Below are 15,331 nucleotides of genomic sequence, written 5' to 3' on the forward strand. Positions count from 1 at the left end.
TAGCTTTCTTGTCAAGTCTTATGTGTTGATGTGAGTACCTAACTTTGATACCATGTATGAGAATGCTTGGGCACAAATAGAGAAACATAGAAAGTATGATGAACAATGCAACTCAAGATGTGGAATGCTCAGGTGAATGAAAAAAGATGTTGAATATGATATAATAGGAGCCTCAAACCTTTGTGTCTGGAGGACTGGGGGTGATGTGAGTTGAGAATGGTGTTGGAGATGCTGGAAATAGCTCTGAGAGTGTATTGTATTCATGATCCTGAAACAATGCAGCAGCAGTCCACTGGCTGGAGAGGAAGCAAAACACAGTCCTCCATGGCTAGTTGAATGCCAAAGATGTTGATTACTGCAAAACACTGCACTTGGTGGCAGAAACACAGCGCTGGGTGGCAGCATTGGGGGGTTTGAGATAATGGTGTCAGTGGATTGTGGATGATGTAGGTGGGTCGTGTGATGATGACATCAGCTGGGCAGATTGTCCGGAGCAAAAACACAGTTGTACAGACTGTAAAATGCAGGCTGCAGCAATCAGAATCGTGACATTAGTAGGTGGCAGATCTAGGATGAAGGTGACAGGTTGGTTGGCAGCTGGCAACAGTCCCACTGATGGCGATGTCCTTCAAGCAGGTGGCAGTAGGCTGAGATGAAGGTGGGAGATGAATAATGGCCAGTAGGAGCTCTAGATGGGGTATGGGCAGCAGTGTGAGGCTAGATGCCTGATGGCTGAAGGCTGTAGTGATGAATGATCAAAGGGGTAAATGGGATGCCCACAATGGGCTGTATGTTTAGAGGATTTGGTGCATCTGTCCTAAAAATAAAGCCATTTTTTGGTAATTAGTGGTTTAATGCTTTTTGCAGGTGTTTTTAGGAGAAGAAATCAGGGATTAATGCACAGTAATTTTGGATCAGTTATAGCCCTAATTTTAGTGGCTTAACATGTTGCTTTGTGTCATGATTGCTGCTCATAACTTGTAGCATGTGCCCCATTACTTTGGCTCCAGCTGTCACCTCTTCATCAGGAAAGCTGATAATGGATTTGGTGGGATTGGCCTGGAACTACAGTCTGAGCTCCTGCAAATGGTTGCTGCAAGTATTAGTTATTGTGTAAGTAAAAGAGCGTTCAAGGACTAAATGCAAAGGACTAAATCCAAGGCTCGTAGCCTGTTGACAATGCATATCAAGCTTTAGAACTAATTGATAGGTTTAAAACATGCCTAATCTGTCTCTAGTGGAGATAAGCAAGACATTAGTTCAAGATGCTTAATGGAAGCAACATAGAGTCAATTGATTTGATGTTTTCCCTTTACAGCTTAACTTTTTGAATCTACTTGTTAGTCCCACCTCTGGAAGGATTTGGCAGTGTGTCATATGGATGACAAACTCATCCTTTTGCAGGATTTGAGGGGTTTGGAAGGAGTAAAGAGTGATCTTGGTGCTGAGCTACTGGCATGTCCTATCTGTTTTGAGCGATTGGGACGTCTAGGACCAGCTGGTTATAATCAGTAAGTCGCAATGTATCTGTCCCATGGAGATTGTATAAGGCAATGAGCATTTCAATTAATAATGTTGAAGGCAAATGTTGGCCAGATTTGACTATGATTGACATATGATATTATCTACTAAACTTAATGACACAGTTGTTTTTAAATTTTTCCTGCTGCTTTTGAAGAGCTGCAATTGCAGCATCATCTTTTACGTGTGAAAGATGCAAAAAGGAATTTACTAGCAACAAGACCTTTCTGGACCTCACAGTTACTGCTGGTGCAGAACTCTATGGAGAGGGTACAATGCCTTCAACTGAGATATTCAGGTAACCATCTGCATCTAGCTTGTTGTGTCCTTGAAAATAGCTTGTTGTTTCTGTCTTCAAGGTTGCTTTCATACTAAATATGTTTATTTTTGTGTGTTGTAAATGAAATCTTGGTTTGAATAAAGTGCACAAGCTTATTGCTTAGAACACTGATTATAACAAAAATTTAGTTGAACTCTTTTGAAGAACCTTACATCACCTCTGCTCAAAAAATGGGCTTCTGTTCTGTATAATTTCAATTTCATAGCCAGTATATTATAACTTAGTAAAAAGTTGTGTATCTGAGAAAAATACATATTGAGAATGTAAATGGTTTGCAACTGCTTTTCAGTGTGATGATTACGACAGGATTCTGATGGTGACATAGCAAAATCATACCTCCATGGTCCCATCTTTTTAAGAACAAGGTTGAGGGAAGAGCACTTTTTGATGAATTTTGGATATTCACATGGGACAGGGGATGAGAGACGAGGACAGGGGAGGGGGATGGCTAAAAGCAGGGGATTGAGGACAGGGTGGTGTGACAGCAAAGAGAAAGTGCATGTTACATTCATTAGTATATGAGTACTTACCAGTATAATGAAGCGATTCAACGAAACACAAGTCAACATTTTAGACTTGTAAAATATCATACTACACTGGACAGTAAGAATTAAGCATGCATGAACAAACAGTGATTCCATATGAGCTCCACACAAGCAGCAATGCTGCAAAATAGAGTCTGCAAAGGATATGCACTCACAATGCCTGCCAAAGGCTATAGCATACTTCACATGACAAGACTAAAAGGCTAAATGTTTGATTGTCAAAGGCTACTAATATCTAGATTAAACATCTGATGGCCAAAGGTAGTTAATTTCTTAACTGTTTGATGCAGCATCAATCTCACTAAGTGTGGAAGTGGCCTCATGGTATGAATAGGTTGATGTTGTTCAAATAGTTCATAACTCAATAATGTACTTGGTTTTGTTCACATTAATTAGTAAAATCTAACCCTCAAATTCTGAAGTTTATTTAAGTTTGTAACAAGTAAAAGTCAGTTTTACGATATTATAACTTTCAGAATCATGAAATATACAAGACTATCCGTTGTTGATAGTTTAGAATATATATGGGTACGTGCACGCTTGGTGCAAAATCGTCACTAAAATGATTACAGAATATTTGACAGTATACTTCATATGGGCTTTGCATTAGGCACAATATGGTTTGACTCCATGAAGGAAAATTATGGATACTATTGCAAGTGTACATTTTGCCATTGAATATGCCAAATACACAGATCAAGATGTCTTGTTTCTGCAAATTGATTTTGACAAAGCTTTTGATTCTGATACTTGGGACTTTATTAGGTCTTGGACAAAAATTGCAGCATGTCATCTGTTATCTTTATCAGGACAGTAATGTTTCCTGCATTCTTGGATCTGATTTGATTGGTTTATGGTATTTGGACAAGTTTGCAAAACAATGACATCCACTCAACTCTATGCTATATGCTATAGCAGCTCATTTGCTTTTGTGTTATCCTGACCATTTTGTAGCTTCGGATCACAACTTCATGGCTTGAAGCTTTATGATGGATCTCAATTTGTTTCCCCAAATATATATGGATGAATCTTTTTTTTTTTGCCAACAAATACTCAAGAGTATCTCTCTTGCACAATGGGTGCATTAGATATGTTTGCATAGGCTGCAAGCTTGAGAATCAATTTCAGAAAATCAAAGTTGCTGCGCTTAGTGAGAAAGATTAGCATGCTTTGTTCGTGGCTTGGTGGAATTCCTAGTTCACATATTGTTTTCATTTGTAAAGGGTAACTATATTAATTACTGAAAAAGTACAAGAGTCACAGATGAGCTAAAAGGATGGCAGAGTAATGAAGGAAACTGCTGTATGTTATCAGACCAAATCCTCCTGGGGGAGAAGCCCTGCATGCTGCACCATATCAAGCTGTGAGTGAAGAAGGCCTTTCAGTCGAGCAATGTGATTCTGAATACTTGAATGGGAATTAAAACCAAAGGCACTTTGAGTGACCCAGTTATGCCCACATCCCCAGAAATGCAGAAAGTGGAACACTATTTTGACATGCGACTGGACAGGCTTTGAGAATTTCGGCTTGCGAAAGACCCAATCATGGGACAGAGTATTGGTCCCACCACACGTCACCAAATCTCTAGTAGAAGAGACCAAATGTTCCTTGCCATTGGATAGGGAAGAAAACTATGAGAAGAAGACTCCACACTTGTAGTGCAAAAGAAGCAAGAGCCATTCGAGAGATTTCATCTAGAGAGAGCTGAGGCAAGAGGCCTATTGGAATTAATCCAACCCTCCATGATAGGCGATGTCCACCATGCCCCACTTTTACAAAGGCTCCAGACAAAGTTACTGTTAGTGGCCATGATCCCTAGTAAGCAAGTGATACATTTGATTAAGTGAAGCACCTAATTCACATATTGTTTCCAAACACTTGGGTTATCTCATCAGTTGGAACTTCTCTCAAAAAAAAGTTTGGACGGGTGGCTTAGAAATTGAGCGTTAAATTGGATGGGTGTCTTAGAAATTGGAAAATGTCTCCCTGGGCATTATTTCTCTGTTTGTAAATTGTGCAATGTTGAGAAACCCATTTATTAAGTTCATTTCATTACCTTAATTCCTATTTTGGTTTCCATTTACAGCCCCAAAAAGGCCTATTGTATCATTTATTAGTATTGGGGCACCGCCCTAGAGAGTTTAATGGCTCATGTGCCTATAAATAGGGCATGGGCATTCATCCATTCTTTACTCTACTCCACTCCAAACTTACTCTCTCATTCATTCTTCATCGTTCCCTCATCACACCTTCAACTTGGGGCCTCTACCATTGCTTTCTGCACCCCTACCTTGGCAGATATCTCAGTTCGTGGTGTTGTTCAGCTGACCATGACACCATACCAGTAGGTGATTTCATTTTGGAGGTCTTCTTAACATCATCATCAGCCACTCTAGGCTGCATTTTCACCCTAGTAGCTTGTTCATCAGCATCCCTACTGCTGTGTTTGCTGGTTACACTCCTCCCTGGACTGGTACAGCAGATTACCTTCATTATTGTGTGCTTTTACCTCTTCTTGCCACCCCAACACCTAGGTGATATTTCCCAGCCATCAGCCACTTTAGACATCAGATACTTGCGTTTTTGTGTCTTCTTCATTCTTTAGGACTGCGTTTTGCTCCCTACACTATTGTCCCTCATCTTTCAGCATCTAATTTGATATTCTACTGCTCGAAACTATCTTGCAATGTGTCAGTCAAGTTATGCAGCTTGGCCTGCTGATAAGATTTCAACTGAAACACTTGAATAAGATGGGCCAAACGCCTCTCCAGTGACAGCAGAAAATCATCATTTGGGGAATCTAGGAGCAAGGAACGGACCAAAGCCAGTAAGTCCTCTGCTGCATGTCGACGTCGGCGACAAAGCGAGGCATGATGGATCCCATACTGCCGAGCAACCCGCTGCACATTAGAGAGCAGCCATGCAAATGAAGGCAAGCCCTCAGAGGCGAAGTCCAATAAGAACCTCTCAATCAATTGCTGCATATAGCCCTGAAAAATTGAATGCTTTAAATAAGAGGAGTTGAAACGTAAAGGGAGCCTATCCAGCAACTGCATAAAAGGTGCAATAGATTGTGCCCGCATCTCAAGCTGGAGGGGGAAATGGTCCGACAACGCATATTGCTGCAAGACCTTCATTTCCAGCATCTCGGGAAGAAAATCATCCCCCTGCATGATATACATTCTGTCCAAGTAGTTGCATATTGTGCGGAATGAAAAGTAAATCCTGAAAAAGAAGGGTGAAGTCACGACCAAAGATCTTGCTTAAGTACGTGCAAAGCAAAGGAATTCCACACCCGGCTTTCCGGCGTATCCATTACCGAATGCCCTGAAGTGGACTGAGAAGAGTCAACACACATATTGAAATCTCCCATCAAAACCCCCCTTCGGCCAAGTGACATGGAGCCCTGCAAAGTGGACCAAAGATCCCGTTGGATGCGGGATCATTCGGAGCATAGAGGCCCAACAACCATAAAATCTCTCCTTCAAATAAGACTTCGATTACCAGAAAGCGGCCCTGCACATCATTTTTAACAAGGACAGGCTGGTATTTCTCATGGACAATCATCAGCACGCCCGAATAGTGCGTAGCATGGGTCCGTGCATAAAACAGACGGAATCCATGACAATCCACAACTTTTCCTGCTTCACCGTGACTTTTGTGCTCCACTGCACACAATACATCCCACTGGTTCTCATGCAAGACAATCCACATGGCATGTTGCTTATGGCGAGAGCAAATGCCTCGCACATTCCACGTGGCTATCTTCATATATCTTCAAAAAAGGAAGTCAGGAACGAGGCGCTTGTTGCCTCGATTTCACCTTTTCCGCGAGAGCATCCAGGACACCCTCATCCAGAAAATCAGCCAATACTGCAAACGAATTCTGGCGACCTGCTTTAGAGGTAGAAGGGAAATCCACTGCCTTGGGAGTGGGGCGGGGATAATGCCGATCCCAGGGTGTAATCACATTACCTTTTGTATCAAACGCCAGCTTAGCAGGTGGGCCTTTGGGGCCGTCGGTATAGACTTTCCTTGGAGACTGATTACGGGGGGCAGACGGGGCCGTAGTACGCGCAGCCTGCTGTGAAGTGACCATTTCTTTCCTGTGCATATACGTGCGCACGGAATCCTGGGAAGCATTAGGCCCAGGATCTGCAGGCCTGTATCCAACTTTTTACCTTTTTTGTGACGTGCCTCAATCCAGTCAGTGCTACGGGAATCCAAACTCAGGACCTGTTGTTTGCCTTTATCCATGACATGACGTGACTGACGGGCCTCTTGGGGCGGGGCATCAAGCACCATGTCATCCTTGGGCAGCACAACCTACGCATCCTCCGAAGACGGTTGCCTTTCAGGGCATTCGGCCATGAAATGCCCCAATTTACCACATGAAAAGCAGTGTCCCGCAAAGTTGCCCCATTTCAAGCGAAAATGCAAAGAATGCATGCCTGAACAATTGAGGCGAAGCCATGCGGGCCTTTTCCTGGCTGTGTCCCATAACATGCATAAACGGTTTCGGTTCATCGCCCTGAGGCTTGGGGGAACCAGCACTGTTCCCACAACCGCCATCGCATCCTTCAACAATGGCCAATAGACCGCCTGACAATTTTCCACTTCCACCCACACCGGGCATTCTCGTTGAAGCAGACGCTGGAAGTCGTCCATGGGGCGCCATGGTACAACATGGACCAAGCGGCGATCAAAGAATAGTGGCAACTTGGATAGGAGCTCAGCTCGATGCGTTTCCGATTTCAACAGCACCTCATAAAAGCCGCGAGGTCGAAGGAAGATCTCCTCAACACACTCCCCTTGCAATAAATGGTGCATCCACTGGCGAATATGCGAAAGCACTGGGATCCTGCCAGTGAAGAAAAGTATAACTGCACGGTCATAAAACACCGAGAAGGACCGCAAGACTGATTTGGGGTCCACCGTGGCTTCCAGCACATCATCCGTTCCCGCATCAGAAAAAGATTCATTATTATGCTGGACATAATCGCCAAGCAGAGTATTGGCAAAGTCCAGCAAATGCTCCCAGTCATTTTCCTGCGAATCCACAGGATCAGAGGCAACTTGCGCATAGGAACGTTCTTGAGGACCCATTGGCTCATCAGAAGTATGCTTGGAGCGTTTGCCGGCAGGCGGCAGTTCAGAACCCGGAGATAGCTCCTCCGTGGATGGCACCATATCCTCCGGCTCCTCTGCATCGGAATCAGGGCCAAGGGCTGCCACCGTCCGGTCGAGAAAATCCATATCCAGGCCAGCCATACTGCTGTCTTCTCGCTCTCTCTCTCTCTCTCTCTCTCTCTCTCTCTGTGGGCAAGTCCCGCAGACCTGCAAAATCAGGGAACCACCCGGCTGCAGCAACAGGACTGTAACGGGGTTCTTGTGGAAAACAGGACAGACACGCGCAGATGAACCGGGGCGCACGGTAACGGGTCAGACACAGGTGAGGCTTCAACGCGGCTGCATCAGCCCTGCACGTTGACGCAGAGCAGTCAACCACGGACGGAGTGCTCTGCACCGGTCAAACGTGGACGGGGCAGGCGTCACGGGGTCAGGCACAAGGCAGGCGTCGAGGGGCAGATTCGAAGGGCGCTGCTCGCTGGCGCAAAACCAGCGACTAGCGGCGGAACTGGCGGGCAGATGGTGGGCGTCCACGGGGCCTGTCGATAAAGGGCGCAGGTTAGGGCGATGGCAGGGGGCGCAAGTCACAGGCCAAACGGGGCGATGGGGCGCAGGTTAGGGCGACGGCAGGGGGCGCGAGTCACAGGCCACGCGGGCAACGGCAGCAGGTCGCACAGGACGGGGCGACGTCAGGGGCCGTGGTCGACAGGTCAAACAGGCGGCAGCAGGGCAAGACACACAGGCGACGACACAGCTGCACGCACGCTCGCCATCGCACCTCTCTCTCTCTCTCTCTCTCTCTCTCTCTCTTCTTTGCGTCTCTGCTCGAAGGACTATGTTTCGCTCCTTCATTGTGCAGATTCCCTCAAGTGCTAGTGCCTGATCAGCCAAGACAGTGCAGTCATTTTAGAGCATTGCTCCATTGTATGAGCTTGATTCATTCAGCATGATTCGGTGATTCACCATTTATCATCTTCTTTACTCATTTTCTTCCGAGTTTCTAAGTTTTTCTTCTCCAGTGTTTGTTGCCGTACACACTATTTTTCTGCTTGCAAACCCTACTGTCTCTCTGATATGGTATGAATGCATATTGTCTCGTCACTCTTCTTGACATGATATTAGAGCAGAGGTGCTTAGAGAGCTAAAGATCCTCTTCATTGGAGACTCTTTTTTTGCTGCATCATCAAGAGATACCCCCATCTTCTTCTCCCTCCCACTGTCCCTTTATAGGATTGCCACACCGGTGCTATGGCCTCTACACAAACAAAAGGATTGACCACTGGTGGGTGCACCTTCTACGGCATGAACGGTCATACCACCGAAGATTGTTGACAACTGCTGGAGCGCACGTCTTCCCCTTGGTACTTCTTATGCCATCTCCACTTTTTGGGACATAGAGATCATTCGACTTTGGCTTTTAGATTTTTATGCTCAAGGCAATAAGATGCACATGATGCACAGTAAGCCCTTGCGAGCAAATGGAGACACTAAGACTGCATGAGGCAATAGGCCCTCCTGAAGACCCCTACAATGTGCTATAGAGGTTTTCCCCACACATTATTGGGTAAAGTGGCTTTCTCAGTCATTGATTCTGTAGTCCACTCCATTGATAGACAATGGTTGTTGGGTACCATCTCCTCATAAGTCCGCCCCAAGTATGGCTCCATGGACACCAACTCCGATGGGAGCATTGATGACTTTTATGTGATACCCCTCCCTTCTCTACTCAGATTCAAGAGGCCACCTTTGGGAGGTATCTGGGGTAAGGTGAATCAAACGAAACACATAAGGAAAATAATAAAGGAAAAGCACACATTGCAAGGGTAGAATGCAACAATGCAATGGTCCCCCCTTGGCATAAAGCAACCCAAGAGATCTAGTACCCTGCAAATAAGGGAAGACACACTTAACAGCTTGCCAATGTGACATGCGTGGCTGATGCATATATCTGCTCAAGGCTGAAACTGCAAACTGTGTGTCTGGCCTAGTGTTGCATTAGTAAATAAGACATCCAATTGCTGGAGCATATGTGTGTATATCAAATAAATCACTGTCATCATGTAATGACAGTTTAAGTCCAGGTTCCATTGGTGTACAAACTGGCTTGCAATCCTGTAAGCCAAACTTCTCAAGAAGTTTACCAATGTATCTTGACTATGATAACCCAATACCTCTAGCATCATGTATGAACTGAATGCCCAAGTAATAATGCAAAGACCCCAAGTCCGACATGTCAAAAGTTTGTTGCAAATTTTGTTTAAATGCTGAAACCTGATCAGCATGTGTCCTTGTAAGCAAGAGATCACCAACATAAAGACAAATGATCAGCATGGATCCGCCCTCTTTACATATGTAAAGGGTAGACTCAGATGAGCTGTTTATGGACCCTCGGCTAAGCAAGAAAGCATCTATCTTTGCATACCAAGCTCTAGGAGCTTGTATTAAACCATACAAAGCTTTTTTCAACTTGCAGACCAAGTGTTCCAAGCCCTCAACTGCAAAATCAATGGGCTGTTGTAAAGTTCCCCATGTAAAAATGCAGTTTTAATATCCAACTGATGCACAGTCCATCCATAATGAGCAGCCAAAGCAACCATAGACCTGATGGTCATCATACGGGAAGTAAGAGCAAATGTCTCCTCATAGTCAATGCCTTTTTTCTATGCATAGCCTTTAGCTACAAGCCTTGCCTTGTATTTGTCAATGGATCCATTTGCATTCTATTACAGCTTGTAGATCCATTTTGTTCCAATGGCTTCCTTTCCAAATGGCAAAGACACCAAATCCCATGTTTGATTCTCTGTTGTGCATCCTCAAAACATTCAGGCTCTTCTTCATTAAGGGTGCTTGCTGCCATAATAAACTCCATGGTATGTGCAATATCATGCATACGAGCTTGCCTTCTATTACGACTAGCCATAGGTGCATCCAGATGACTATCTTTCATAGTCTGTAAATACCATCTAGGCATTTGTCTTGCCTCCTGATTGTGCATAAGCTCTTATTTAATTTCAGTTTCAGCACTTTGCTGAATATTCAGATCAGCCAATGGCTAATTTTCTGCATTTTCCTAAGGAGTAGTTGGCTAAACATTGAGTTCACTTGCTGAAACTCCAACTGAATCACCAAATGTAATGGGCAGCAACTCTTCAAATACATCACGGGCAGCCTGATATGTGTCTAAACCAGCCAGGGACAATTCTGATTTTTCATCAAATAGTACATCCCTACTGACAAACACCTTTTCGAAATAGGATCATAGAGTCTGTAGCCTTTGCTCTCATTGCTATATCCCATAAAATGCATTTAACAGCCTTGTTATCCAAATTTTTTCTGAGTACCTTTGGAATATGTGCATATGCAAGGCACTCAAAGGTACGAAAGTGTCCAATAGAAGGTTTCCGACTATTCCAAGCCTCTAAAGGTGTAATTTTCTTCAATGCTTTGGTGGGGCATGTGTTCAAAACATGGCAAGCACACATGACGGCTTTCATCCAGAAACTGTGAGGCAAGCTCTTTGCCTTCAGCATACATTTGGCCATCTCCATGAGTGACCGATTCTTTCTCTCTGCAGCCCCATTCTGTTGTGGAGTATAAGCAGTAGTGTACTAATGGACAATGCTCTTTTGCTTCAAAAAGGAATTCAGTATAGAGGACATGTATTCCCCCCCTCGGTCCGAATGGAAAGTCTTAATTTTACAACTAGATTGGTTTTCAACAAGTGCAATAAAAGCCAAGAAGGCATCATACACTTCTCACTTTTTGACCAAAGAGTAGACCCAGCAAAATCGAGTAAAGTCATCAATAAAAGTCACAAAATAGTAAAATCCTCCCAATGACTTTGTTTGCATAGATCCACATACATTTGAATGCACTGATTGCAACCTGGTTGTTGCTCTAAAAGCAACATCATGGGGAAACGAAAAACGATGCATTTTTCCCAAAATACATCCTCCGCACAAGTGCTCAGGAGGTTCTCCAGTAGAGGTAATCCATCTAGCATTTGCATACGCTGTAAGAGTATCAAGCTTAAATCTCTGCGAGATGTAATATGCCTAGAAGCACCACTGTCACAAAACCAAGTGTCTACATCCTTAGTAGAGCTGAATGCTCGATCTGCCCAAGAGGTGTCATAACTGCATGTGTAAAAACAATAGTCCCTGTCTGCAACAAAGGACGCAGACTCAGTAGCAGTGAAAGGAGCATCAGAAACAAACATTCCTGACTCCTTTTTCTTCTCTTTGGCAATGCACTTTCTGCACTCAGTGATGTAGTGACCCGACTTCTTGCAATAATGGCATTTTCCCTTTTTGGCTTGCATGCCCTCTTGTTTTTTGTTTGTTTGTGATGTGCCAGAAGTCCCAAAACTCTGCGGAGGATGCTTCACTTGGCTGCCTTTGCCCTTTTGTCTAGCTATAAAAGCCTGCTCAGAGGCTATAGCATCCACACCACTATTCCTCTGTGTTTGCTCCTCCTTTAGAAGCAAACTGACTAACTGAAGAAAAGTGATTGGCTGCGTAGCAATCCTCATGGTGAGGTTTATGGCCATACGAAAAGCCAAGTACGAAGGAGGTAATGAGTTCAAAGTGGTGGATATCATCTGTGCATCCGAATAGTATTCATCAACATTCATGAGTTGTTCTCGCAAGTCCTGAATTTTTTTCAATGATCTTGAATAGAATCACCTTCATCCATTTTCAATGTCTCTAGCTCTTTCTTTAAGAAAGAGATGCGAGTCTCATTCTTGCCTGTAAACATCTGCTCCAAAGTTAGCCAAGCTTCTCGTGAAGAAGCTGTTGAACGAATATGGAGAATGATTGACCGCTGAACTGCCAATGCAATTAGCGACAAAGCATGTGCATCCCATGTATCCCATGCTTTTTGAGCTGCTGTTCTTTGGGGAAGTGGCTGAAGTGGAGCAGGCTGAGGTGCCCGTGGTGCACGTCCTCCTGGAGAAGGAGCAGGTAGAGCCATAACTCCAGGTCGAGCTTCTTCTCCACTGACATAATCCCAAAGATTTTTGGCCACAAGTACATTCTTCATCATGAAGGACCAAAATGAATAGTTATTTCCATCCAAGCAGTCCTCTTTGGATACATATGTAAAAACATCTCCTCCCTGATTTGCCATGATTTTTCAATTACCAAAAAATGCAAAAGAGCAATGTCGAAGCTGAACTTCACTAGAAATCTAAAAATTTCTAGAAATTGCAGGAAATAACTTTCTGCAATTAGTGTACAGAGGTGCATCCTATCAAAGCTGTCTGTTATGCACGCAATCCAATATGCAATTAGTGTTCAACAACACTGTACTAGTAGAATCCCCAAAATTTCCTTGCCTCGGGTTTGTCAAAATAGTTTGTCAGTGAGTGTAACTGCAGTGCGTATGCCAATGTTTCCGAAAAACATAAAAGTCCCAAAATTTTTGATGAATGTGCCCAAAAATTTGCATCAACAGTGTCCTTGACACATATCCTGAACTCTGTGCCTGTGCCGTGGGAACCCTCTCTTCCAGAAATTAATTCTGGTAGAAAAAAGGTAAAAAAAATTAAAAAATTACCTTGGAAATGACGAATCGTCGCTGACAACAGGCGGATGTGGGAGTTGTTAACGTTGCTTACGTCACAGGCGAGCTGGTGTGGCGGTGTAGGGACCAAACGTCTGAGGCGTCGCAGCTGACAAAGTTGCTGTCGGGCGGCGCAGAGGAGACACAATAGACGGCGGACACCCGCAAGGTAGAGAGCTGGCAACTGAGGTGGATGCTGACTCACCGGCTATGTTGACTTTGACAACGGGCAGCACAGGGACGGACAGGAAGCGTCCAGCGCCTGAGGTCCAAGCGGCAGGAGAGCTGGAGTAGTAGTTGACGAGGTAGGCAGGTGTGGGACGTGAGCTGTCTGGCGCGTGGCACAGCATCCTGGCAGGTGTCAGCCTGGCGTGTACAACAGACTGGCGTGGCGCAGCACACGGGGCCTGGCTGGTGCAGGACGAAGTGCTGCAGGACAGGGCGCTGGTCGAGCTGCTGCAGTCGTGTCGAATCCGACGGGGCAGAGTTGGACTGAGCGGGGAGCTCCCAGAGGATGAGCGGAGCTGAGCTGAATGGAACCTCGGCTGAATAGAGCCAATGCTGCTTTGATACCAAATGTGAGAGAGGATGGTAGGATTGAAGCTCAGCAGAGAAAACAATAGACAGTAGAGAGTGAAGCACGACACCCACTACAATAGATTGAAAGAGTGTAAACTGAAAGTACAAGGTACAACCCTTAAACCTTAGAGTTGTAGGGGGGTGTTCACACCCGAACACGGTAAGTGCCGGTAAGTGTGTGCCATAAGCACATACGAAATAATACCATAAGTCTAGGGGAAAAAACCTCTCCTACCGAGAGTAAAAAGTGCCCCAATGTCCTATTGATCACCAACACTCCGATGTGAGCGTAGGCGTAAGTGAGGCGTGAGTGAAATACCCAACAATACCTTGGATCTACAGGTCCTTCCTAGTTTGGGGCCTTGGACGTTTCAGCCATGACTTGGTGGCTAGACCTTCGTATTCCTTCTAGTGTGGAGTTACGGAGCTTGTGCCTTCTCTCACGAGGTTAGAGTTTCAGATACTATTAGCTCATTCTATCTATTGTTTTTCACTACAAGTCCCCTTTCATGTGAAATATTTGGATTAGAAAGTGGATATTCTCTCTCTCTCTCACATGTCTTAGGGCATCTTTTTGAGCCTAAGAGGGGGTGTTGAGAAACCCATTCATTAAGTTTATTTCATTACCTTAATTTCTATTTTGATTTCCATTTATAGCCCCAAAAAGGATTATTTGTATTTTTTATCAGTGTGGGGCACTAGACGAGAGAGTTAGGGTGTCACTCTAGAGAGTTTAGTGGCTCATGTGCCTATAAATATGGCATGGGCATTCATCCGTTCTTTACTCCACTCCACTTTACACACTCTCTCTCATTCATTCTTCATCATTTCCTCATCACACCTTTAGCCTTGGGTCTCTACCATTGCTATGCACACCCCTGCCTTGGTGGATATCTCAGTTCGTGGTGCTGTCTAGCTGATTGTGACGCCATACCAATAGGTGATCTTATTCTGGAGGTCTTCTTCACATCATCATCAAACACTCCAGATTGCTGTTTTTTTTGGGCTGGGAGCCTGCTTATCATCATCGCTACTACTTTGTTTGCTGGTTACACTCCTCCTTGGACTGGTACAATAGATTATCTTAATCATTATTGTGTGTTTTCAGCTGTTGCTGCCACCCGAGCACCCATGCGATAGTTCCCAGCCATCAGCCACTTTATGAAGGCTTCGTTTGCAGTAGATCCATGCCGCTTACTTCAGGTTACACCCTCTTTATCAGCCCTATATTAGATAGCTGCGTTTTTGTGTTTTCTTCACAGTTGAGGACTACATTTCACTTCCTACATTGCTGCCCTTCATCTTTCAGCATCTATTTCGATATTCTATTGCTCGGAGGACTGTGTTTCGCTCCCTTCATTATTGTGTAGATTCCCTTCAGGTGTGCTGTGACTTGATCAGCTAGGATAGTGCAGTCATCTTAGAGCAATTCTCCATTATATCAGCTTGATTCATTCAGCATGATTCGGGGATTCACCATTCATCATCTTTTTCACGCCTCCTTCTAAGTTTTTGAGTTTTTTTTCTCTTAGTGTTTGCTGTACACATTGTGTTTCTCTACGCAAACCCTACTGTCTCTTTGATATGGTATGAGTGCATACTGTCCTGTAATTTTTCTTGACATGCAATCTATCATTATAGCCTATATGCA

At 44.4% G+C, this 15,331-nt stretch overlaps 1 protein-coding gene across 1 annotated transcript in view; it reads left to right on the forward strand.

The window, feature by feature from the left end:
• Positions 1–15,331, forward strand: part of LOC148033465 (putative methyltransferase At2g41040, chloroplastic) — a 241,890-nt gene that overhangs the window by 107,293 nt on the left and 119,266 nt on the right. The window contains exons 2-3 of the mRNA XM_087681380.1: positions 1,405–1,511; positions 1,679–1,819. Coding sequence (XP_087537506.1) covers positions 1,405–1,511; positions 1,679–1,819 — 248 coding nt within the window. The remainder of the gene's footprint in view (positions 1–1,404; positions 1,512–1,678; positions 1,820–15,331) is intronic.

The sequence above is a fragment of the Lygodium microphyllum genome, chromosome 7 (genome assembly GCF_053477565.2).
Source record: "Lygodium microphyllum isolate KBCC chromosome 7, Lygodium_microphyllum_v1.1.10, whole genome shotgun sequence".
Classification (NCBI taxonomy): Eukaryota; Viridiplantae; Streptophyta; class Polypodiopsida; order Schizaeales; family Lygodiaceae; genus Lygodium; species Lygodium microphyllum.